General features: G+C 36.9%; 1 protein-coding gene across 1 annotated transcript in view; it reads right to left on the bottom strand.

Annotated features, from left to right (window-relative positions):
- Positions 1–27,754, bottom strand: part of LOC132557018 (uncharacterized) — a 72,730-nt gene extending 44,976 nt beyond the window's left edge. The window contains exons 1-2 of the mRNA XM_060221481.1: positions 27,290–27,754; positions 19,881–20,056 (exon numbers count right to left, since the gene is read on the bottom strand). Of these exons, the coding sequence (XP_060077464.1) occupies positions 19,881–20,056; positions 27,290–27,754 (641 nt within the window). The remainder of the gene's footprint in view (positions 1–19,880; positions 20,057–27,289) is intronic.
- Between the last annotated feature and the right edge of the window lie 207 nt (positions 27,755–27,961).

The following is a 27,961-nucleotide window of genomic DNA, read 5'->3' as shown; positions in this document are numbered from 1 at the left end:
GTTTACATTTCTAACAATACACTGGCATTTATGTATCCCAATACTTCAGCTATGTAACCAAAGATTGTCCAAGAATGGCATACAATCTCATAACTTAAAAACAAATGGTGCCAATTTAATCACCAATCAGTTAGCAGGGCAGTTCTTGATGCTCCATTCTGGTTTTTCACTGGGGAAATCTTATGTATTCAGTATTACCTGGATTGATTCCCTTACAAAACATGATAAAATTGTGAAATTTATTCTGCCTTTAGTGTTTAGTACAAAAAGAACTACAATTTTTAATTCAGATCTGCATCTTAACAGTAAATTTCACTAAATACATAAAGATATTCTACTGATTGTTCAATAATAAAGGTAATGATCCTTTTCAATGTGAAAAGTGACATCAGGTGTCACCTATGAAACAAAACCAGATACATCACAAGTCCATATAATCAGGTATTTTACTGACAAGTGAAGCAGAGTCAACTCCTAAATCAGAGATCAGTGTTGGTTGTAAGTCAGGACTAGGACCGAAGCTCTATTATAATCAGTGTTGGTTGTAAGTCAGGACTAGGACCGAAGCTCTATTATAATCAGTGTTGGTTGTAAGTCAGGACTAGGACCGAAGCTCTATTATAATCAGTGTTGGTTGTAAGTCAGGACTAGGACCGAAGCTCTATTATAATCAGTGTTGGTTGTAAGTCAGGACTAGGACCGAAGCTCTATTATAGTCAGTGTTGGTTGTAAGTCAGGACTAGGACCGAGCTCTATTATAGTCAGTGTTGGTTGTAAGTCAGGACTAGGACCGAAGCTCTATTATAGTCAGTGTTGGTTGTAAGTCAGGACTAGGACCGAAGCTCTATTATAGTCAGTGTTGGTTGTAAGTCAGGACTAGGACCGAAGCTCTATTATAGTCAGTGTTGGTTGTAAGTCAGGACTAGGACCGAAGCTCTATTATAGTCAGTGTTGGTTGTAAGTCAGGACTAGGACCGAAGCTCTATTATAGTCAGTGTTGGTTGTAAGTCAGGACTAGGACCGAAGCTCTATTATAGTCAGTGTTGGTTGTAAGTCAGGACTAGGACCGAAGCTCTATTATAAGTATCAGATCAATGTCAAAACATCATATAACTGATCATGGTTATTCATCCTGTAAATCTCTACCGAAAATGACAAACAGATATCTGTACTTGAACTTTCCCCAACCCTCATAGGTCATGATAAAGGTCATAAATAGTTAGCAGGATATTCATTGCAGAGAAGTCTCAGCAAGCAGTTTTTAATTCCATCAATACAGGTTCTACAGGAACCACAGAATGGAGGAAAGAAAAGATCTGTCATTATCAGCCTACAGGAACAAAACATAAACACACATAAGGGATTCATTCTAAGCCTAAAAGGAACAACAGAATTAACACAAAGGTATGGATTCACTCTCACCCCACAGAAACGACAGAATGAACACCAGGTATGGATTTATCCTCAGCCAAAAGGAACAACAGAATGAACACCAGGCATGGATTTATCCTCAGCCAAAAGGAACAACAAAATGAACACCAGATATGGATTCACTCTCACCCCACAGAAACGACAAAATGAACACCAGATATGGATTCATTCTCAGCCTACAGGAACAACAGAATAAACACCAGATATGGATTCATTCTCAGCCTACAGGAACAACAGAATGAACACAAGGTATGGATTCATTCTCAGCCTACAGGAACAACAGTATGAACATAAATGTATGGATTCATTCTCAGCCTACAGCAACAACAACATGAACACAAGGTATGGATTCATTCTCAGCCTACAGGAACAACAGTATGAACACAAAGGTATGGATTCATTCTCAGCCAAAAAGAACAGGATGAAAAAGATTAAATAAAAAAGAAGGCAGGGAATGAATTCATTCTGACCCTAAAGGAACAACAGAATAAACACAAGGTAGAAATTAACTCTCAGCCTACAGAGTCTGTAAGAATACAGTTATCTATGATACTTGATAACAGACATCACAGTTTATCTTAAGTGTTTGCAAGAACAAGGCACTTGTCTTGTCACTCTATTCTATTACTAAATGATATAACCTGCCTGCGTATCAACATCCACTTTTAGCCAATTACAGAGATAACTAAAAGAAATAACAGTGAAAGTGTTTCATCACCATTATATACAATCTTTAATATATTTTAAAGAATGGTTTCAAAATTACTCTCTAATGTTGTTTAACTTTGTCATCAATCACTGAATTTGCCATTTGAAATGTTTTGTTGCTTAGTGCAGAAGTTCTGGTCTCTGTCATTTTATGCTGTCCTGGTCCAGGTTGTTCAATGGCTGGTCAGAGATAACAAGTAGTTAATGAACATTTTCAAACATGAATTTAACAAAATTGAGATCTTTCTTAATCATTTGTCAGCTGAAGATTTGTTGAGACAGGTCAGACGGATATATTTTGAGCATTCTTTGGCCTTGAATGTTCTTGTATTTTCTGTGGCAACAATTGAAATGTTTCACTAACTGCTGATTTACTCTAACTTTTGAGGAACCAGGGTCTGACAGCCAGAACAACTCAATGATTAAGTTCAAGCCCAAGTTTACCTTGTTTCAGTTTTTAATGGATCAGTAGGTCTTTTGGTAGTGAAACAGATGTAAAACCACTAACACAACAGACAAATACACAAGTGATAACAGGCCTGGGGGGGCTATACACCAGAGACAATAATGATAGACTGTGAACATAAACCTCCTATAGAAGATCAGCACACACATAATGGCTACAATGTTACAGTTGAAATCAAATCCAAAATTTAAAAAAAAATTGTTCTCAAATATTTATGACTATTCCATATTCAAAAGGATTAAAAATGCATGAGTGATACAAAATAATATGTTAAATACAATACATTCTGGTGGTTTGCTAAAACCTTATGACAGGAAATCTAAGCATAATCATCTACCAGTAGGTCTACTCTAGCACATGACAATTTTTACATCTATCTACATTTACAAAATTAATGTACATGTTTGGAGACTACAGCATAGTGTTTAAAATTGAATTATACTGTTGTTTGAAACGTTTGACATTACAGTTTAGAACACCAAATTTTGATACTTGGGATATATCAATGTCCTACATTTTCCTTCAGATACTAAGGTCATCACCATGGATGCACCAGTCACTTTCTTGTTCTGACACTCTAGATGTTTCTTAACACCATTATTGTTGTGTGATAACCTAGTCACCTGACTCACTTTTCTTACAAAACAAAGACAAATGCTCAACCTTTTCCTAACTAATGTTAGATACATCCACTAAGTAAACAGAGACAAAATTGTAAGAGCCAATCTCAGATTTCATGTGACAATCACAGGTGAAATACTTAACCAAACTATACTCAAAAGAAAACCAGCAAAATCCTGGTGTATGAGAATAGGAGCCACTGTTTGACATATTGTATAGATATACTTAATAAAAGCAGTCTGTGTTTACTTCATTCACACTCGCTTAATGGAGTAGTCTATTATACAAAAATCACTTTAATATAGCAATGAAGAAATATATTTCCCCAGGTTAACAAAGATAAAGGGACTGAAAAACATAAAAAGTAATGGATGTTTGCTAAAATAAAAACACATGCAATATATGACAGAAGGGTCTGTTGACTCTGTAAACACTAATATAAAATTTGAGTAACAGTGAGCTGATCTGGGACTCCCCTACACAGCTCTCCCTATCATATTGCCACTGTTAGGTTTGTACTTACTTGAGATGTCCACGGTAAGGTGGTACCCAATAATCAGCATACAGTCCTGATCTTGCAGACTCTCGAAACTTGGATCTAATTTCAACCATTTTCCTTCGAAATCTGGCAACATAATCCGGAAAGGACATGTTCACTTTCCCTACAGGACAAGGGCTAAGTTCCACTTTGGACATCCAGGAGTGTGGTGGATTATCTCAATAAAGTGTTCAAGATGTTCTTTCCCTTTCAGATGGCCTGATAGTATTAGCACTATGGAGTGCTGACAGTATAGTCAGAATTTCAGAGGAACCAAAAGTTCAGATGAGTTCAGATTAACAGGCTACACAAGCACTCTTGTAATGAAAATCAAGCTCAACTGTCTAAACTAGCGTTTAAGTACTGAAAATCCAGATAAATTGGCTAGACTAGCATTTTAGAATTGAAAATCCAGATAAATAGGCTAGACTAGCATTTCAGAATTGAAAATCCAGATAAATAGGCTAGACTAGCATTTTAGAATTGAAAATCCAGATTAATAGGCTAGACTAGCATTTCAGAATTGAAAATCCAGATAAATAGGTTGGACTCGACTAGCGCTGAAAGTCAAGATTAACAGTCTCAAACAGCACTTTGGTCTTGATAATCCAGATTAACAAGCTAGAATAGCTCTTGAGTCTAGATTAACTAAGACTCGCACTTGAGTACAGAGTTTAACAGGCTAGACTAGCACCTAAATACTGAAAGTCCAGACGAAGACCAGTCAACATGTACCAATAGTCTAGGGCAAGACACTCTTTGTACCTCTTGTCCTCAATCAGCTGTAATTTTTTTGCATCAATGACTGCAGCACAGCATTAGTCATATCTACAACCTATACCTCTGTTGTCTCCCTGCAACTTATTAATATTTCCTTTGATGCTTATTCCTGTGTCACCAATAGCCTCGCAGACCAATCATGACAAACACATATTCAATCACATCCAGCAATAACCAGGTCTGTGGCCGCAGCCAGTTATAGCACTTAATCCCATTGTTTGATAATTGGTAAATAAATAAACAGTATGGTTAGTACCTACTGGCTGTGTGATTCGACACCATGGAAGTATTGACAGACTGTCATTGGATACCCGTTACAGGCTATGATCATTCAAAACCTTATCAACACATTTGATGGATCATTCACTTACTGTAGGAGTGATAGTACAAAACCAAGAAGACCATGCTTTGATAACCCTCCTAATATTTCCTGGTGGGACAGTCTATTCTTTACGATAATTTTTGTAAATGTTACATGATGATCCTAACCAAATTTCTCATGTTGTATCATCAGCACTGTCATCTGTCCTGTCATCAATAGCTCGTCACTCTACCCAAATACTTATACTGTATTGCCAGTTCAACAATCAACTCAGTAGGTCACAGCATTTGATCTTCCCAAGAATTCAAAGTAAATATTTGAACAAGTTAACTTTATACTATCCATGTTTGTAATAATCCTCCTAAATAAGTAAAGCATATTCCCAGTGGCATTGAAATGCTACACGGTGAACACCACACTATGAAGGGCTGCCTGTAGTGTATTATTGTCTCACTACTGAGGAGATCTGTCACATTCCAGTTTTACTTCAGGCACAAGTCAACAGGAACATATTCAGCAGAATGGACATAATGAACTAAGTTGCTTGACGTAAATAATCCCCGAAAGTGTGTTGTAATGTTGGGTCCTCTAACAGGCAGGTCTCAGTTTCACCATTACACACTGCCAGTATCACATTACATAGCAGTGGTGCAGAACTTTTAGCTCCCTGAAATATTCTGATACCTATTCGAACTGTTTTAAAATCCCAGTTAATTATGTACACTGACAAAAGACAGGTATTGATAAGGTCCTTTTAGGCAAAGCTTCCATGTGACAGGTCTGTATTCAGATTCTCTGTTCAATAAACGATACCTGTAGATACAGGGACACACTCATGTCTGTAACCTGCCCTGACATACACCTCTATCTATACTTAAACTTATGCACCTGTATGGTGTGGGTCAAGTGGTAGACCATTTCATATGGAGATCATAATTTCACTGTTAACTGTTTCCACCTGTATCAGGTTCAGTGTACTTTTATAGTTCCTCAGCTAAAGACGGAAGCTACCAGGGGGCCATCTCTCCCTGTGAATTTCAAAGGAAATTCAATTTCCACTGATTCCAATTATGGACTTACTAAATAATAAGGTCTCATTGATTAGAAATGATGAATGAATATCGGATTATTGGTAAATTCATTAAAGTCAATAATCAATGGAGGAGAGGGATTGCTACACGCCCACCTCCACAGATAAAACTGTCACCAGTTCTAGTCACACAGTCATTAACTGCACAGACTGATAATGTGTTCCAATTCCTAATTATCCAAAATTAGTAATCCTAGAGGAAAAGTTTAGCTATAGATAATTTAGACCCAGTGACAATCCACTGTCAAAATCCACCACATACAGCGTGTCCTCCATGGGTCCAAAAAGAAAATGGTTGGAATATAAGCCAGCATGCTTTGTATTGAATCTAGCTGTTGTGTTTAGGACTTTGCAACTTTTTATGACTTTTCCTTTGAAGATCTACACACATTTCCAGACTAACAAAAGGCACAAGTCTATCTAAGATACAAGTGGCTGGTATTAGAGAGAAAAGTACACTGTAATTAGACTAGGTACAATATCCCAGCTGGCTTTATTGATTATCAGTGTAAAGATAATTACTGCACCACCAAAACTTTCTAACACTAAATCATATGTTATGTGTATCAGTCAATGCAAGCGACAATAAAATGTGTACTCTTCATTTTTACTTCTGAAAGACTTTAGTGAAATCAATTTAGTAAATGTGTTTCAGGTCATTATTCTGACCACCCTTAGGCAGAGTGATTATGTCACTGCTAGCTGGAACAGGAGACATGGTTCACAACCCATTTAATCCTTCATTAGCAAACTATAGAATGGTAAAGAAAACAGAGATAATCTTGATTATCTACAATGACACTGCCAGGAGGACTTAAGGACAAGGACTAATATCTATACCAGGCAACAATCAAGAGGACTTAGTTTCTCACCTAGCAACAACTTCACATTCATCAGAACAATTCACTCCAAAAGGACAACACAAACAACTGAATTTTCACTTCAAATTCTCTACAACGGTTTAAACTCATAAAACTCCTTCTACAAGTACCTATCTCTGTACATAGTATTTTATTCAAACATTTTCTAAAAGAAAAATAATCTCATTCAAACGGTTGCTCTGCCCAGCATAAATGAAAGGATTGCTAACAATACAAACAGAATACCATATCGCTTAATGAGACAGCTCTGTATTTATGTATGTAAAACATATTTTAATACTTTCAGTCAGGCATTACATGTTTTTCATTTACCTGACTGAACTTTCCAGTTGAGTTGACCATTATTATAATCAATACTTAATGGATACTTAATACAAAATCTAGTGAGGTGAGTACGAACTGTACATTGGAGTACTGTGCTGACCTTTTCATAATCAATGATGTCTCTACTACTACACAACTAAATCTAACTCACATCCAACTAAAAAAGTCACACTATACTTCAACCAAATAAGGCAAGTCACAACTGTTGCCATTGCCTCCCTTCGCAACCTGACATCTTACCCCACTCATCCAAAGGAGCAAGTGATGTCATTGCCTCCCTTACTACCCCTACAAATTGACCAACTCAAAAAAAGTGGGTAAGCATTGCCTCAAACTCCCCTATATTCCCATACATATCTTCCTACCCAACCAAAATGGCAAGTGTTGACATTGATTCCCTAACATGTCCCTTCATATAGCCCCATCCAACCAAAGAGGGTAAGTGTTGTCACTGACTCCATTACATACCTCTACATATCACCCATCCAACCAAAGAGGGTAAGTGTTGTCACTGACTCCCCTACATGCCTCTACATATCACCCATCCAACCAAAGAGGGTAAGTGTTGTCACTGACTCCATTACATACCTCTACATATCACCCATCCAACCAAAGAGTGTAAGTGTTGTCACTGACTCCCCTACATGCCTCTACATATCACCCATCCCAACCAAAGAGGGTAAGTGTTGTCACTGACTCCATTACATACCTCTACATATCACCCATCCCAACCAAAGAGTGTAAGTGTTGTCACTGACTCCCCTATATACCTTTACATATCACCCATCCAACCAAAGAGGGTAAGTGTTGGCACTGACTCCCCTACATGCCTCTACATATCACCCATCCAACCAAAGAGGGTAAGTGTTGGCACTGACTCCCCTACATGCCTCTACATATCACCCATCCCAACCAAAGAGGGTAAGTGTTGTCACTGACTCTCCTATATACCTTTACATATCACCCATCCCAACCAAAGAAGATAAGTGCTGTCACTGACTCCCCTGAATGCCTCTACATATCACCCATCCCAACCAAAGAGGGAAAGTGTTGTCACTGACTCTCCTACATGCCTCTACATATCACTCATCCCAACCAAAGAGGGTAAGTGTTGTCACTGACTCCCCTATATAGCTCTACATATCACCCATCCCAACCAAAGAGGGAAAGTGTTGTCACTGACTACCCTACATGCCTCTACATATCACTCATCCCAACCAAAGAGGGTAAGTGTTGTCACTGACTCCCCTACATACCCCTACATATCACCCATCCCAACCAAAGAGGGTAAGTGTTGTCACTGACTCCCCTATATACCTCTACATATCACCCATCCAAACCAAAGAAACAGGTAGTCACTGACTCCCTACATACCCCTATGTCTCACCCAGCCCAATTCCAAAGAGGACAGGTGTATTCACAGACTCCTTACATACCCCTATGTGTCACCCAGCCCAATTCCAAAGAGGACAGGTGTAGTCACTGACTCCCTACATACCCCTATGTCTCACCCAGCCCAATTCCAAAGAGGACAGGTGTAGTCACTGACTCCCTACATACCCCTATGTCTCACCCAGCCCAATTCCAAAGAGGACAGGTGTATTCACAGACTCCTTACATACCCCTATGTCTCACCCAGCCAAATTCCAAAGAGGACAGGTGTAGTCACTGACTCCCTACATACCCCTATGTCTCACCCAGCCAAATTCCAAAGAGGACAGGTGTAGTCACTGACTCCCTACATACCCCTATGTCTCACCCAGCCCAATTCCAAAGAGGACAGGTGTATTCACAGACTCCTTACATACCCCTATGTCTCACCCAGCCCAATTCCAAAGAGGACAGGTGTAGTCACTGACTCCCTACATACCCCTATGTCTCACCCAGCCCAATTCCAAAGAGGACAGGTGTAGTCACTGACTCCCTACATACCCCTATGTCTCACCCAGCCCAATTCCAAAGAGGACAGGTGTATTCACAGACTCCTTACATACCCCTATGTCTCACCCAGCCCAATTCCAAAGAGGACAGGTGTAGTCACTGACTCCCTACATACCCCTATGTCTCACCCAGCCCAATTCCAAAGAGGACAGGTGTAGTCACTGACTCCATCCAACCAACCAAAGAGAGCAAATGTTGCCCTTGAATTCGTATATTTCACTTCACCAAACCTTAGAGAGCAAGTGTTGGCACTGTCTCCCTATATACCTGATATCTAACCCTTACTATCTGGATGGTGAGTGTTCCTATCGACCCTAACACTGACAGATGGTCGCTGTATTCTAATAATGTTTAACATTTAATGTCACCATGATATGTTGTAATTAAAAGCTGACTATGATGATCAATTGTTGAAACATTTCGCACCCAATCATTTAACAAGAGATTGATCCCTACACTAATGAACCAATCACTCTATATACTCTGCTTATATATATAAATAGTATCTCAGTTTATAAGTAATGCAAATACCAGCTCTAATGTTAGTCTATTAGTGTTTTACCATTAAACACCTTAATCTCTGTCATATAGTTGTATTACAAGCAGTGCATGAAACCTCAGTAGTGATGATCATAAGTGTATATATATATTGGTACTGACTACCTCTAGTGTAAGTCTATCAGTACTGACTACCTCTAGTGTAAGTCTATCAGTACTGACTACCTCTAGTGAAGTCTATCAATACTGACTACCTCTAGTGTACATCTATCAGTACTGACTACCTCTAGTGTACATCTATCTGTACTGACTACCTCTAGTGTACATCTATCAGTACTGACTACCTCTAGTGTAAGTCTATCAGTACTGACTACCTCTAGTGTACATCTATCAGTACTGACTACCTCTAGTGTAAGTCTATCAGTACTGACTACCTCTAGTGTAAGTCTATCAGTACTGACTACCTCTAGTGTACATCTATCAGTACTGACTACCTCTAGTGTAAGTCTATCAGTACTGACTACCTCTAGTGTACATCTATCAGTACTGACTACCTCTAGTGTACATCTATCAGTACTGACTACCTCTAGTGTACGTCTATCAGTACTGACTACCTCTAGTGTACGTCTATCAGTACTGACTACCTCTAGTGTAAGTCTATCAGTACTGACTACCTCTAGTGAAGTCTATCAGTACTGACTACCTCTAGTGTAAGTCTATCTGTACTGACTACCTCTAGTGTAAGTCTATCAGTACTGACTACCTCTAGTACTATCTATCAGTACTGACTACCTCTAGTGTACTACCTCTAGTGTAAGTCTATCAGTACTGACTACCTCTAGTGTACATCTATCAGTACTGACTACCTCTAGTGTACATCTATCAGTACTGACTACCTCTAGTGTAAGTCTATCAGTACTGACTACCTCTAGTGTACATCTATCAGTACTGACTACCTCTAGTGTACATCTATCAGTACTGACTACCTCTAGTGTACATCTATCAGTACTGACTACCTCTAGTGTAAGTCTATCAGTACTGACTACCTCTAGTGTACATCTATCAGTACTGACTACCTCTAGTGTACATCATAAGTCTATCAGTACTGACTACCTCTAGTGTAAGTCTATCAGTACTGACTACCTCTAGTGTAAGTCTATCAGTACTGACTACCTCTAGTGTACATCTATCAGTACTGACTACCTCTAGTGTAAGTCTATCAGTACTGACTACCTCTAGTGTACATCATAAGTCTATCAGAAATGACTACCTCTAGTGTAAGTCTATCAGTACTGACTACCTCTAATGTAAGTCTATCAGTACTGACTACCTCTAGTGTAAGTCTATCAGTACTGACTACCTCTAGTGTATCAGTACTGACTACCTCTAGTGTACTATCAGTACTGACTACCTCTAGTGTAAGTCTATCAGTACTGACTACCTCTAGTGTAAGTCTATCAGTACTGACTACCTCTAGTGTAAGTCTATCAGTACTGACTACCTCTAGTGTAAGTCTATCAGTACTGACTACCTCTAGTGTACATCTATCAGTACTGACTACCTCTAGTGTAAGTCTATCAGTACTGACTACCTCTAGTGTAAGTCTATCAGTACTGACTACCTCTAGTGTAAGTCTATCAGTACTGACTACCTCTAGTGTAAGTCTATCAGTACTGACTACCTCTAGTGTAAGTCTATCAGTACTGACTACCTCTAGTGTAAGTCTATCAGTACTGACTACCTCTAGTGTAAGTCTATCAGTACTGACTACCTCTAGTGTACATCTATCAGTACTGACTACCTCTAGTGTACATCTATCAGTACTGACTACCTCTAGTGTATCAGTCTGACTACCTCTAGTGTACATCTATCAGTCTATCAGTACTGACTACCTCTAGTGTAAGTCTGTACTGACTACCTCTAGTGTAAGTCTATCAGTACTGACTACCTCTAATGTAAGTCTATCAGTACTGACTACCTCTAGTGTAAGTCTATCAGTACTGACTACCTCTTATTTGAGTGATGATCATAAGTGTATATATATATTGCTACTGACTACCTCTAGTGTAAGTCTATCAGTACTGACTACCTCTAGTGTACATCTATCAGTACTGACTACCTCTAGTGTAAGTCTATCTATATATTTGTATCTGAGTAAATGACTACCTCTAGTGTACTATCAGTACTGACTACCTCTAGTGTAAGTCTATCAGTACTGACTACCTCTAGTGTACATCTATCAGTACTGACTACCTCTAGTGTAAGTCTATCAGTACTGACTACCTCTAGTGTAAGTCTATCAGTACTGACTACCTCTAGCGTACATCTATCAGTTCAGTTCTGACTACCTCTAGTGTACATCTATCAGTACTGACTACCTCTAGTGTACGTCTATCAGTACTGACTACCTCTAGTGTAAGTCTATCAGTACTGACTACCTCAAGTGTACATCTATAAGTACTGACTACCTCTAGTGTAAGTCTGTACTGACTACCTCTAGTGTAAGTCTATCAGTACTGACTACCTCTAGTGTAAGTCTATCAGTACTGACTACCTCTAGTGTACATCTATCAGTACTGACTACCTCTAGTGTACATCTATCAGTACTGACTACCGCTAGTGTAAGTCTATCTGTACTGACTACCTCTAGTGTACATCTATCAGTACTGTCTACCTCTAGTGTACATCATAAGTCTATCTGTACTGACTACCTCTAATGTAAGTCTATCAGTACTGACTACCTCTTATTTGAGTCTATCGGTAGTGATGATCATAAGTGTATATATATATTTGTACTGACTACCTCTAATGTAAGTCTATCAGTACTGACTACCTCTAATGTAAGTCTATCAGTACTGACTACCTCTAGTGTAAGTCTATCAGTACTGACTACCTCTAGTGTACATCTATCAGTACTGACTACCTCTAGTGTAAGTCTATCAGTACTGACTACCTCTAGTGTACATCTATCAGTACTGACTACCTCTAGTGTACATCTATCAGTACTGACTACCTCTAGTGTAAGTCTATCTGTACTGACTACCTCTAGTGTACATCTATCAGTACTGACTACCTCTTATTTGAGTCTATCGGTAGTGATGATCATAAGTGTATATATATTTACCTCTAATGTATATATATATCTATGTACTGATGTATCTATAGTACTGACTACCTAATATATACTATCAGTACTGACTACCTCTAATGTAAGTCTATCAGTACTGACTACCTCTAATGTAAGTCTATCAGTACTGACTACCTCTAGTGTAAGTCTATCAGTACTGACTACCTCTAGTGTACATCTATCAGTACTGACTACCTCTAGTGTAAGTCTATCAGTACTGACTACCTCTAGTGTACATCTATCAGTACTGACTACCTCTAGTGTAAGTCTATCTGTACTGGCTACCTCTAGTGTACATCTATCAGTACTGACTACCTCTAGTGTACATCTATCAGTACTGACTACCTCTAGTGTAAGTCTATCTGTACTGGCTACCTCTAGTGTACATCTATCAGTACTGACTACCTCTAGTGTACATCATAAGTCTATCAGAAATGACTACCTCTAGTGTAAGTCTATCAGTACTGACTACCTCTAATGTAAGTCTATCAGTACTGACTACCTCTAATGTAAGTCTATCAGTACTGACTACCTCTAATGTAAGTCTATCAGTACTGACTACCTCTAGTACTGACTACCTCTAGTGTACATCTATCAGTACTGACTACCTCAGTACTGACTACCTCTAGTGTACATCTATCAGTACTGACTACCTCTAATGTAAGTCTATCAGTACTGACTACCTCTAGTGTAAGTCTATCAGTACTGACTACCTCTAGTGTAAGTCTATCAGTACTGACTACCTCTAGTGTAAGTCTATCAGTACTGACTACCTCTAGTGTAAGTCTATCAGTACTGACTACCTCTAGTGTACATCTATCAGTACTGACTACCTCTAGTGTACGTCTATCAGTACTGACTACCTCTAGTGTAAGTCTATCAGTACTGACTACCTCTAGTGTAAGTCTATCAGTACTGACTACCTCTAGTGTACATCTATCAGTACTGACTACCTCTAGTGTAAGTCTATCAGTACTGACTACCTCTAGTGTACATCTATCAGTACTGACTACCTCTAGTGTACATCTATCAGTACTGACTACCTCTAGTGTAAGTCTATCAGTACTGACTACCTATAGTGTACATTTGACTACCTCTGATGTAAGACTATGATTAGAAATGACCACCACTGATGTGTAGCTCATCATGTGGGGTTGACTGCTATATATTTATATAGATAGGCAGATACTTTACTTTTGGATGTATAAGCATCAAAACTTAACACACAAATCATCCTAATCATTAAAAAATATTATAAAACTCTGGTAAAATTATTCTAATGTCTCCAAATAAATTGTTAAATATTAAATAAGAACTAATTCTGAGTCTGTAGAAATGAGCTACTTATAACTTTCAATCCAAAGGGAAGTAACTCCTACAAACCAACACTCATTATTTGAGGTATCACTTATCATCTAGCTTTGAAGAAGGAGACTTTTACAATCATTCTTGTTGTTTGATACTCAATCAATATAATGATGCAATAATGATTTTCCTACATAAAGAGAAAAATGCAATTTAGATGAGTCATTTGGTTTCATTATACAGAAATGAATTATGTATATGTGTTGAGTTGTGTTACAAAGTAAAAAAAAAAAGAAATATTCACAGAAACTCAGTTATATTGTGTAATTCATCTAAAATAGAATCTAACATAAACAAATAGAACTTGTAAATATATTTATAGAATTAGACTGAAAAATGGAACACAAGATTAAATTTGCTTCCATTCAGGTGAGAATGGTACAGACAGCTCAGAATGTACTCCATAAAAGAGACATTTGTATCTGCTGTACGTCAAACTTGTCGACGAAATACCTTATATGTAATAGGTCTTTACCACAAAAAAAATTGTCAATGACACAAATCACCACCCGGTTCAACCATACATGCAGTTCAACCTTGACTGACATAAAACAAGATAAAAAAAATCTTAATAGTTGATACAAATCCCTCAAGGAATAAAGCCACTAAAGTGTTGACAAGGACTTTCTGAAAATAGTAAGTGTATTTTTTGTGGATTAGTGTGACTGAGTACCTAACAGCACAATCATCATTACATGTCACCTACGAATTTCTTTAATTTGGAAAAAGAAACTGGTGAGCTACAACCTCTGGATTTAAGTGGTGATACACAAATAAATGATGAAGTGAAATCACAATTCATTCAGCAGTACTCAAACCTCATGCAGAATAGTTATCAGTAAGAGACAGAATATGTGACCTCAAAATCTCAATATAAAATACACTCATGCTAAGTGCTTGGACAAAACCATAGTCAGTCTCAGATGTCTAAGGAATGGATAGCATCACTCAGTTTTACTGAACAAGTAAATCATACCAGTAATTATAATTATAAGTCTAGCTACATGTATCTATGAGATGATACATATGTGACTTCTGGTAATGGTCTACATGTGGTGACATGCTGTACAGGTACTTTTGTGACTGACTTGTAAAATATTTATTTGCTTCATGCTTTATTTCAAAGTAAGTAAAATAAAATTTTCGTTGTTATTGTCGTTGTCTTTCATATATGAAATTATTACTATTTCATGAGATTCATGACACGCCAGTAATTTGTCAGTTGAATAGGCTTAAGTTTACATGTCCACTGTATCTGTGATTGAAACCATTCTGTTGGCAGTTATTTTTTGTGAATTTTGATCTCCTGCAAAGTTCACAAAAACCAATTGCACAAAAATAAGTTGGTTTACAGAAATCCAATCACTACTCTTTTCAGGATGTTTCACAATTTTTGTGTATATTATCCTGAATTAAACTCCAGGAAATACTGAAGACCAACTGATTCTGCCATCACAAAAGAACTTCCAAAGCTTAGCAGAGTTCTGTAAAATTTTCTTGTCCAGAAACCAGTGTCTAGCGACCATTAAAAAGCAAATGTTGGCGATAGTGTCATCACTATGTGATATCTTTGGTGGTAAAATCTGTTACAACGTCTTCACTCAAAATTTTTTTTTTTTCTCTAAAATTTGTTAATGATAAAAACTACAATGGTCATCCTGAGGATAAGAAACAACCCTTTCCCTCCGCAGACAAAAAGCGTTTATACAAAACCTATTTTCCAATCATCCATATGTAATTTTTTCATGAAATCCATCGATTCAAGGGTAAAAAAATTGCATGGTTCCTATTATTGGCCAGTAGTTTCAATGAATTCGGTTCACAACTTACAAGGTTAGAAGCAGCAGTTAGGAATACATTTTTGTCACATCATACAAGTCTACTTTTGGTAACCATGGCGGTTTGGAAAACATTTTTGTCACATCATACTGGTCTACTTTTAGATACCATGGCATATAGTATCAATGTATATCTGTGTCCATAGTTACAACTTTGAAGATATCTGATGTCTAAAATTGAAGGCTTTAAATAGCTGCACATTTCAATGAAATTAGAATAAAATTGTTCTAAGGGCACATCTACCTATGGCCAAAATATTTCTGTATACTTTCAATGAAATTAGTTTCCTAGTTCAGTTAAGGTGTAGTCAAGATCCATGTAATCGTAGATCTTATTTGGTACTTTGGCAATTTAATGATATCAAATGTTTTGGAAAATAGTCCCATTGAAAATAACATTCTTTAAAGTCCTAACACATCAATTTTAAGCATAATCAAACAATTTTTCTATTTCAACCAAGTAGAAGCCTCCATTTTGTTTCCATAGTAATAGTTCTGAAAACATCTGGCCCTGTTGCTCAAAAGTAAGTTAGAATTAATCACTACTTAGTGCAAGATTCAAATTGCTGCCATTGAACAAACAAGAGTGTCAAATGCAAAATCAAGACTCAAAATACATCAATAAATTTGACCTGTCATAACAAACCTACAGCTGTGAACTTTCCAATTTTGTTTCATTCACTTCTGAAAATTTTCCCTAACCACTGGTTATCTCTAGCCAGCATTTGAACAACCTGGCCCTGATGTGTTAAATTAAATACACCTTTCATCCAAGTTTTATAAGCTACACATTGTGACCTAATTTCATGAAAATTTATCTAAGGACTGATGAGCTTTACAGAAAAGACAGTGTATAGTGACCAGTTTATCAAGGAAACCAAAATTTCTGTAAAAAGAAAACATGCATGCACAGCTACACATGGCCTTTAAAGTTCTTTTGCAGTTGCAGTTTCATATTCGATTGAAATCTGCCCATAAGTAAAGGAGGAGTTGTGACATCCAGGGTGATTACAGTACAAACAACAAACACCCCCCCCCCATCTCCACACATCTTCATTGTAGGGGATATAATATCAAATACGTGTGTACAATTTCTTTGACAACAAAAAAATTCTTTAATTCAATGGCTGGCAACTTTGTAATGGTTATATAACACCTGGCTATTTCAATAGCCTTGTCTGTTTGTCCATACTGAGATATTGAGAGAGCAAAGCTTTACCCCTGCGAGTTTCACTGCATGGTTAACTGTTTGTCAGTACTTCTTAAGACCAGGGAAAGAACAAGGCATGATGTCAGGTTACAAAAAAAATACAAAGGCAATGGAGGCCAGTACCATCCAAATAAAAATTGAAAAAGAAAGAGTCATCAGCCAAGACATACTGAAAGAAAAACTTCTGAGAATGCTGTAAACAGACATTTTTGACATACAACAGCAGGGGCAGGTTTTCCACAACTGCCAGGTATCTTTCACATTCACTTCAAAATGAATGTTTTTTCTTTACCAAACTTTGCAGTTCAGTATGTACAATTGGCAAGTATCAGTCCATTCTACTACTTAATGAACCTTTATGGGGGCTACAGTGGCGTAGTGGTTAAAGCACCTGACTGTCTTTATACTAGGCCTCCAACTCTAGGTCGCGGGTTAGAGGCCTACCTGGGGCAGTCACCAGGTACTAGCCAAAGGTCAGTAATTTTTCTCCGGAAACTCCAGCTTCCCTCCACAACCCAAACCTGGCACATTCTTAAATGACCCTGGCTGTTGGTAGGATATAAAACAACAATAAACTAACTTTACGAAATGTACTTAATGTAATTATTAAGAAATATTCTTGTCAAAGTTTGCCAGGATTCTAGAGTTATCTTCCATTCCATGCTGTTTACTATTGATTGTACCTATTATGTTTCCATTACTGACGGTGACCTGACACACCCTGTACTTGTGTGATATATCTGTCTATCTGACGACTACCCAGGTTGTATACAACAATCATACATTGACAAGCAATAAACTTGCTTTATGACTGATTGCTGCTCGACAATTAAAATTGCTTTTCATTTACTAGAAAGTACTACTGTTCCAACACTGTTATATTCCCAATACAATGTGACAAAAGGAAAGTGAAAACACTAGTTATTTCACATGAAGGCACTGACAGACACAATTTTCTCACAGAACCAATTCAGACTAAGCCTTAATGACAATATGTCACTACTGACAGGTTTTTCACAGTTACTCAGTCAATATAATGACTTAAAACATTTCACATTTTGTCCCTTTAAAATATGAAATTCTCCTCTACCTGTATACCATAATACTGATAAATTTATGATTCATATTTTTGTCTCCTTGATCATTCAATTCCATGATAATCACCAAAAGTTAGATATGGAAAATGAAAAATAAAAACACCAAAGCACATCTTACTCAAGTTTTCAATTTACGTTAGATAGAACATAAACCAAACAGAAAAAAACAAAAACAAAAGATATACATTCGTTTAATTATGATGAGTTAATCAAATATTGTAAAATGAAAAATGTTTAACAAGTTTCATTATTCTTAATAAAAAGAAAAGACTACAAACAAATTTTCCAGCATACTGTGTGTGTAAAACTAATAAAACGAAAATAGAAAGTAAGTGTGCATGTGCAAGATTTAACATATTTCTTTCTGACTGAAGAATTATTAGAGGTCCTTTTAGAGTGTTTTCTTCAATAGTGTATCAATACTGACCAAATTGTTAGCAGAACTGTTTTAAAATATAAGTTTGTTGGCTTGGTTTGAAAACAGCTTCTTTTTCATAACTGATTCTCAATTCTTTATCTCCACCAGGTGTGTTATGATAAAGATGAGATAAATACAACAAATACTTGTCACATTTAAATCTGATCGTTTGATCTGGCACTCACAAGCTTGTCAATCTCTGAGGTTATAAATTGGGAAAAAATGGTACTACAAAATCCAATGATGTCAAAATCTGATAATGTCCTATGTCACAAATACCATTTACAATGCAGTAAATAAACAAGAAGTAGCTAGGAACCAACACAACAGATGCACTTTTGACTTGTAATAACATATAGCACAAGTGACAGTCGTAAGTATAAATACAATATAACATATAGCACAAGTGACAGTCGTAAGTATAAATACAATATAACATATAGCACAAGTGACAGTCGTAAGTATAAATACAATATAACATATAGCACAAGTGACAGTCGTAAGTATAAATACAATATAACATATAGCACAAGTGACAGTCGTAAGTATAAATACAATATAACATATAGCACAAGTGACAGTTGTAAGTATAAATACAATATAACATATAGCACAAGTGACAGTCGTAAGTATAAATACAATATTTGCTTCATTTTGATTCAGGTTCGTTTACTTTTGACTTTATTCATATGGCAATACTATAGATCCTATGTTGTTGGCACTAGTTGTTTTTCACCAACATTCAGAAAAAACTGCTCAAAAAAAATCTTTCTGATAAACAAGTACCAATCCATTATCAAATCAATTTTACAATGACTACCTGTTTTTACTAAAGGCAGTACTGAATGTTCTATGATGAAATCAATTAAAAATGTTCAATATTTATTGCAAATATTGAGTAACTATGACCAAACGTTCTTTATATATCAGAATACATGTTTAATAATGGATTTTAAAGCTACAAAGATCAATATTTTTAACAAAAGAGAAAATCAATTTTAGCAAAAAAGCCTTAGTCCAGCTTTCTGAATGAGTCAGGTGTTAGTAGCAAACTTGGAATTGGTTGTATGTTGCAATCCAAATTTTGAATCAACTGGAATGTCCTTGTGTTGCTGGATAATCCAAACAAAGTGAGAGATGTTGGAACAATGATGTTTTTATTTCTTGTGAAAGACATAATATTCTATATTAACCTGACCCTCCATTTGGCCCCATTTCAACTAACCTTTGTGCCAGTCGCATTGGCATGGTCTGCCGGCGGTGGTTCTGCATCAGTTTGAAGCGAATCATTCTACTGGAGTACATTTGAATTGGTGACAGGTCCTGCATGGCGCGCAACATGTTCATCTGCTGATTGAGCTGTAGCTGTGTCAGCAGCCGGGGGGTCACCCCCATAGCATTCTGTAAAGTCAGCACACATCGTCACAATCTAACAAGATACAGTTTTCCTAACTATTTAATACTGTAGAATTTCAACTTTCATAAGATAACCTTTCAGAATCCAGACAAGGTTGAAACAGTCCATCAGAATCCTAACATTCTTTCAAAAAGGCTTTTACTCCGATGACAGCAGTTAAGAATCCTACCATGGTTGAAAAGAAATTCCTAATGCCATCAAAACATGTCGCACTTGCCACTTGCCACACTTCTTTATGTTTATGGCCAAAATAATCACATATTGTTTTCAAGGTTTCTTATTAAATGCAAACCAATTGTGTGGTTCCTTAAGGTGTTATACCTATTCAAAATAAAAGTGTATCCTGACCCACCAGTCTTATAGTTGTGTATGACAGCCCAGTATGACACCTGACACCTTATATCTGGCTATGCTTAACAGATACTTAGGAACAGTTCATAGCCTCTCACTCATTCTGATGGTCATAAAGAGACTTTAATATCCTAAACAGAATCACTGTCACAAAAGAAAGTGTCCACAAAGTGTCAAGTGACCAGTAGATTATATACTGAACTAGATAAAGTGTTCATTGATTCAACAAATAAGCTCAGACTTGATCAATGTCATGTATTCTATACTCCGTAAGCACTGCCACCTAGAGTATATACTGGAGACTTTTATCCTAGATCTATAACATTGATCTAATAAGATAATCTAGTGGCAAATTGAATGACAGGGAACACACGCCATGATTCCTTCTACCTCCTCCATACACCTGTTCTCAAACACTGGTAGTAGCGGTCCGGATATTTAGCATACTGATCATAATGTCTCACTGGCTAAACACAGGTGATTTTAGTCCCAACATAAACACTGACCAACAGAACCAACAATATGTAACTGGTCCCTCCTGGAATAAGGACAACCTCCCATTAAGTAGTAGTGCAGGATCAATACATATCAACTCCTCCACTTGACATTTGCAGAGCACATTAAGAAAGACTGACCACTGGCATACTACTGACCAACCAATGTCAGAGAGTGACCACTGACATTTACCGAGCAAAGTCAGTTCCAGGCCAGGTTTACCAGATTAATAAAGGATTGGGATTAAAAATACATTAGTTGCCCCTTCAGGAGAATACTAAAATTACTTAACCTGTGATAAGAAACTACTTTACAATGAATGCAAGTAATCTTATAACTGAATATATATAGGCCTTTCAATATGGAGCGATCATAAACAGGACTAACCATCAGACAACCTGTGGCACTAAAGAAGCAGAACCATGGACTCCCTTGTCAACCTTAAGTCACCCCCTTAAACAGGTGTGGACATTTAAGTACTATAGCTGTAAGTATTGTGTAGCTGTTCACAAATATCAAATATCTAAGTATATTACATAACATTTTCTATCATACACTTAGTAAGACTGTATGATTTCTTCTTGTGTGGTGGAGTAGAAATTAACGGTAGCTGTAACAATACTACAGGAAAGACTTTGCTCAACTATAATATGATGTAACTACATTGTATACTGTGAAAAAACAGAGACTGATATAATGTGGAAAAAGAGATTGCTGTAACAATAAAGTAGACAACAAAGATTTCTGTAACAGTATTGTGGGCACCAGAGGTTGCTGTAACAACAGAGATTGCTATAACAATAAAGTAGACAACAAAGATTTCTGTAACAGTATTTTGGGCACCAGAGGTTGCTGTAACAACAGAGATTGCTGTAACAATAAAGTAGACAACAGAGATTTCTGTAACAGTATTGTGGGCACCAGAGGTTGCTGTAACAACAGATTGCTGTAACAAAACAGTGGAAAATAGAGAATGCTGTAACAACAGAGTGGACAGCAGAGATTGCTGTAACAATACAGTGGACAACAGAGATTGCTGTAACAATAAAGTAGACAACAGAGATTTCTGTAACAGTATTGTGGGCACCATAGGTTGCTGTAACAACAGAGATTGCTGTAACAATAAAGTAGACAACAGAGATTTCTGTAACAGTATTGTGGGCACCAGAGGTTGCTGTAACAACAGATTGCTGTAACAAAACAGTGGAAAATAGAGAATGCTGTAACAACAGAGTGGACAGCAGAGATTGCTGTAACAATACAGTGGACAACAGAGATTGCTGTAACAATAAAGTAGACAACAGAGATTTCTGTAACAGTATTGTGGGCACCATAGGTTGCTGTAACAACAGAGATTGCTGTAACAATAAAGTAGACAACAGAGATTTCTGTAACAGTATTGTGGGCACCAGAGGTTGCTGTAACAACAGAGATTGCTGTAGCAATAAAGTAGACAACAGAGATTGCTGTAACAACAGAGATTGCTGTAGCAATAAAGTAGACAACAGAGATTGCTGTAACAATAGAGTGAACAACAGAGATTGTTGTAACAATAGTGGACAATAGAGATTGCTGTAACGATAGTGGACAACAGAGATTGCTGTAACTATAGAATGAACAACAGAGATTGTTGTAACAATAGTGGACAACAGAGATTGTTGTAACAATAGTTGACAACAGAGATTTCTGTAATAGTATTGTGGGCACCAGAGGTTGCTGTAACAACAGAGATTGCTGTAACAATAAAGTAGACAACAGAGATTGCTGTAACAGTACTGTGGGAGGTTGCTGTAACAACAGAGATTGCTATAACAATAAAGCAGACAACAGAGATTGCTATAACAGTATTGTGGGCACCAGAGGTTGCTGTAACAACAGAGATTGTTGTAACAATAGTGGACAACAGAGATTTCTGTAATAGTATTGTGGGCACCAGAGGTTGCTGTAACAACAGAGATTGCTGTAACAATAAAGTAGACAACAGAGATTGCTGTAACAGTACTGTGGGAGGTTGCTGTAACAACAGAGATTGCTATAACAATAAAGCAGACAACAGAGATTGCTATAACAGTATTGTGGGCACCAGAGGTTGCTGTAACAACAGAGATTGTTGTAACAATAGTGGACAACAGAGATTTCTATAACAGTATTGTGGGCACCAGAGGTTGCTGTAACAACAGAGATTGCTGTAACAATAAAGTAGACAACAGAGATTTCTGTAACAGTATTGTGGGCACCAGAGGTTGCTGTAACAATAGAGATTGTTGTAACAATTGTGGACAACAGAGATTGCTGTAACAACATTGTGGGCACCAGAGGTTGCTGTAACAACAGAGATTGCTGTAACAATAAAGTAGACAACAGAGATTTCTGTAACAATAGAGAGGACAACAGAGATTGTTGTAACGATATAGTGAACAACAGAAATTGCTGTAACAAAACTGTGGGAAATTAAGATTGCCATGACAGTACTATGCACAAAGAGATTGCTGTTACTATACTGTGGGAAATTAAGATTTTCATGACAGTACTATGGCCAGGCAATGGTATATAGACGGCTGTAAAATTAATGTAAGAAAAGGGGATTTTTATAATCATATTGTAGAAAATAAGATTGCAGAAACAATATTTCAGATGACAGCTTTAAACTTGAGTATTTTTGTGACCAAGCCTTCTAAATAAGGCCATAAGACTTTATGAAGCGTATATAAGATATTCCGGAATGTGCAAACAACTTTTTCATCGGGAAACTGTTAAGAGACTATAAAGGGATTAAATGTTATGTTGGACACAAAACCACGACCAATAGATTGTGATCAGGTGTAGAACCTGAGGTTCCAATACTATTGGTATGAATGAAATCTATTGAAAGATTCCTTGGATATCTTCTACAGAAGCTGTTTGTTATAAACACAAAGGCGTACAACACTAACGGACGAAGAGACATGTGTGATTACTATGGGCAACAACTGCACATCCCATCTTCAACATGTAACCATACAAAAGGTTTACAGTATTGTATATAAATATATAAGCATTTTTGTTGACATTTGACATTAAAACCGGATTGAGAATTGAAGAAAAATTTAAAACCTATATCAAAGTATGTCCATTCAACTCAAAAATGATCATCCATAATTAAGTCTTATTCAAGTGTGAATGCTGATCTAAAACCCCTGAACATGATAAGGGAATCATTTTGAACAAAGTATAAATTTGCATGGCTATAATATTGATACTTAAAATAAGTCAGAATTCTAATGAACACATTATAATTACTATTAAGTGTATATTGTGACTATAGTTACTCTAACATAGATCAATGCCAGTCTGTGGTCTTACGTTGCACAAGCAAAGAAATCAAAAAAAATTCAAGGGTCAAAATCTACAATGATTTCTTCCCAAATTGTTGTTAGAATCAGGGGAAGTTGTGGTTTTAACAGTTACATTTTTTTTAAATAAAATGATTTTAGATGTGTCTGCTTTTTGTTTTGGTTAAAATTATAGGTTGATACTTTGTCATACTATATTGGCAAAATATTACATACAGTGCAGTATCATGCAGAAGTTCTATATATATAATAAAGGGGGGGGGGGGGGGGAAATCTGTACAGCTTAACAAGTAAAGGCTTTTGATAACATGATAAACATACTTCTAAATGAAATGGACACAGAATTCAACCTGCACTAAATTGAACCTAGATGCTGATCCTTACCTCATAACCATACTATAAGTAGCGCTATTTTCTAAATGTAACCAACAAACCTAGGGACTCATAAATTCTATTTATGCTTATTGTCTATATCTGATTGTTTTTCAAAAAGTCATTTTTTCAATAAATTTGTCAAGATTAAATGTATCAAAAACTGATAATTCTCGAAACAGGTTATTTACTGAATTAAAGTTCTATTTTGCATTGATTTAAGATAACAGGCTCAAAAGGATTATTTGAACACCTGGTGCAAACTTTGTCGTCTAAATTACCTTATCATGATTAAACATGTATATCATTATTCATGGACTTCAAATACAGTAAATACCAACAGCTTTAAAATGTATGAAGTTTAGACCTACCCAGTATCCTATCTTCTATCTCTGAATGCTTTGAAAAGGGTACAATTCTGATACATACCAATGTCTGTCATGTTGTGATGTGTAGACCTGATTCGGAGCATCTACTAAATGTCCACAAAGTGTACAGAGACAATAGCTTATAACCACATATCCCAGTGTGATTCGCAGACAGTTGGAAAGTAACAGACTGGACAGCTAAAGAGATTTTTCAGACAGGTCAATACATCTAGAATATGTCAGGTGATAACAATCTAGAACTTAATCATACAGAAACCCATACAAAATCAGCAAAGGAAAGTTTAAACCTTACATACTGATCAAACATCAATTTACAAAGGATCCACATCAAAAACTGCTAACTACCATGAAGAAAATGAAATATGTTACTTGTATCCTACCTTGGTTTAATTCACATTCTAAATGAGACCTACAACATTAAAACTAATCCTGCATTCATTTCAACCTGTACGATAACAGGTTTATATTTCTGTACTAATCCCTATATGAATATGGTTATATGTAGCCGTATACATAGCTCTCTATGTGCAAAACTGCTGCAATACAAACTACAGGACTATCCCTATTGTCTGACCTCCCTGGATCCTGTACCAACCTTGTGGAGGAGGTCCTCCTGCTGGGGGCTGTCCATGGCCCCACCACAAGGATACCCCTACAGTGCATGGAAACAAATGCCTGCACTGCTGTTGGAGCCACACATTTCATAACACACTAACACCCATTTATGGTTAGCTGCCCAACAGTGCAGCATTACCTCTAGCCAAATTAATATTTCAATCTTTTCACAGCTTTGAATTCCAGCTCTAATAAGTTTAATGTGGCAACATGACTGGCTGACAGTGTATAGTGTGTGGCGACAATTTGAACAGAACCTATCTTGAAACAGTCTAGACTCTTGACACCTATGTTTACAAAATTGCAATGTGATACACCCAAATTGATATTCTATGTCAATGCTTAATTACTACTCTATCACAATTTATCAACATAGTACCTGCAGTGATAACACAGATTTCAAACAGATTCTGGTAAAATAGTTACTTACGTTGGCAATACATGTTGGTCACCATGTCCTATCCAAATGGTGTCAAACAAGCTAGTAAAGCATGTTTAGAAACCGAGTATTTTTAGTTAGGTGAGACAAAAGAGATGGTATCATGTGTGCTGTCAACTCGAGCAGTCAAAAAGATCCAACAGAAAATTGGTGTTCTTGTATGTACGTTGACTTGTGTATAACAATATGTGGCCCACGTACGAGTAACAGATAGGCTATTGTCTTGTTTACCATATCGATGAACACATTTGTCCGAGTGTGAGGACCTGTTATTATTGAACTATTTAAATGATATCCTGATTACCAATGTGGCAGTATAGACCTAACAGTCCCACCAGACTCTTTAGAACAGCTCCTAAGATCACCAGATATAAGCCATTTTTCTGTTGATAGGCCACATTTCACATGCATAAATATATATGAACCTATTGGATAAGGACTATCTTTTGTAGGATACTATAGCACTATACAGAAAGACAAACATTATGATAGTTTCATTCAACAGTTAGAATTCTTCTATAGATCAAAGTGATTGTCTCCAATGGGAGTTGTGCCAGTAGCTACAGAATATTAAAACAATTTTGTATCTGACCTTGTAATCAAATGTAAGACTATTTATAAAGATAAACATTTTTTTAGGGATTACCAATCTCAGTACAGGTTAAAATCTAAAATGTTATTAGGTACATTTAATTGAATTTGTGTACAGCAAGAGTTATCCCCCTTATGGTTCCACTGTTCCACTGTTTCACTGTGAAATGGATATATTTTGTCATCCTAATTTCTGTTTCAAGTTAAACATGATCAAAATATGAACTAATTGTAAAAGAACATTAAAAAGCTTTTCTTATTTGCCAATAAAGAATTTAGTTTCTGTAACCTACCCTGGTACTTCATGTCAATGCTTCATATATAACACTGCCACTATAAGGTGTGATGCACTATCAACCCATGATCTTTGTCAAAATATTAAATTCTCTCATTAACATTTACTTAAAAAAAAATCATAAACACTGAAACCTCCCCTAATTCTAACCTTAATTTAGGGCTTTACTTTTAACAAAGGTAACAATTTGTGAAAGAAAACTTTCCAGCTCTGAATTGATTCCAGTAAGTACAGGATACTTAGACTCTCTTACATCGTAGAACACATATCGTATTGTAGTCAGCATGATAAAGACAAGAAGTTTTAACTTATTTAGTAATAGTTTGGACCATAATTACCTTTTCTAGTTGTTTGCGGTAGAGAAGTTTAGGTGCCTTCATATTGAATGACTCACACATATTGCAAGTACAGAGAAGATCTGGTTTGTGGAATCCCAACCCATTCTTTGCAGTGGCTTGCTCCTCTGCTCTCACAATCACATTGTTAGCCTCACACACAGCAAAGGCTGTTGACATCTTTTCAATATGGAATGTGTCAACTGGTACAATATCGGGGAGGTGTAGCAGCCTCACCCTAGAGGTAATGTCTGCCACAGCATCTGGCCCAGCTCCCTCTGCAGGCTGCGCAGGTGTCTGGCGCAGGTACTGACGGAGCTGGGCCAATTTTACTGAATCTGGCACAGGATGGAGCAGACGGCGCTTGACTTTGGTCTCTCGGAGGACCAGTCGAGGTAGCTTCAAATCTCCTGAATTACTATGGCCTCCATTCTTGACTCTTGCATCTGCTCTTGAAACCTTCACCATAATGAAACAAATATTATATCTACTTTACAGCAACTTCTGAACTAGGTGCCATTCCAGATACCTCAGAGGCAACTCCACAGCTCCAATTCCTTTTGTACTCATGTTAAAAGGCTAAAGCATATTTGTTCTACACCAGAATTAATTAGTGTATTTCATCACTGTTTCAATCTGCAGGTAGGTAATAACCATCCTAATGATAAACCAGAT

Source organism: Ylistrum balloti, unplaced genomic scaffold, assembly GCF_031769215.1.
Source record: "Ylistrum balloti isolate Yb309-2 unplaced genomic scaffold, AGI_CSIRO_Ybal_v1 Utg370612, whole genome shotgun sequence".
NCBI lineage: Eukaryota > Metazoa > Mollusca > Bivalvia > Pectinida > Pectinidae > Ylistrum > Ylistrum balloti.
Note: the sequence above shows the minus strand (reverse complement) of the source record. Positions and strands in the feature narration are given on the sequence as shown.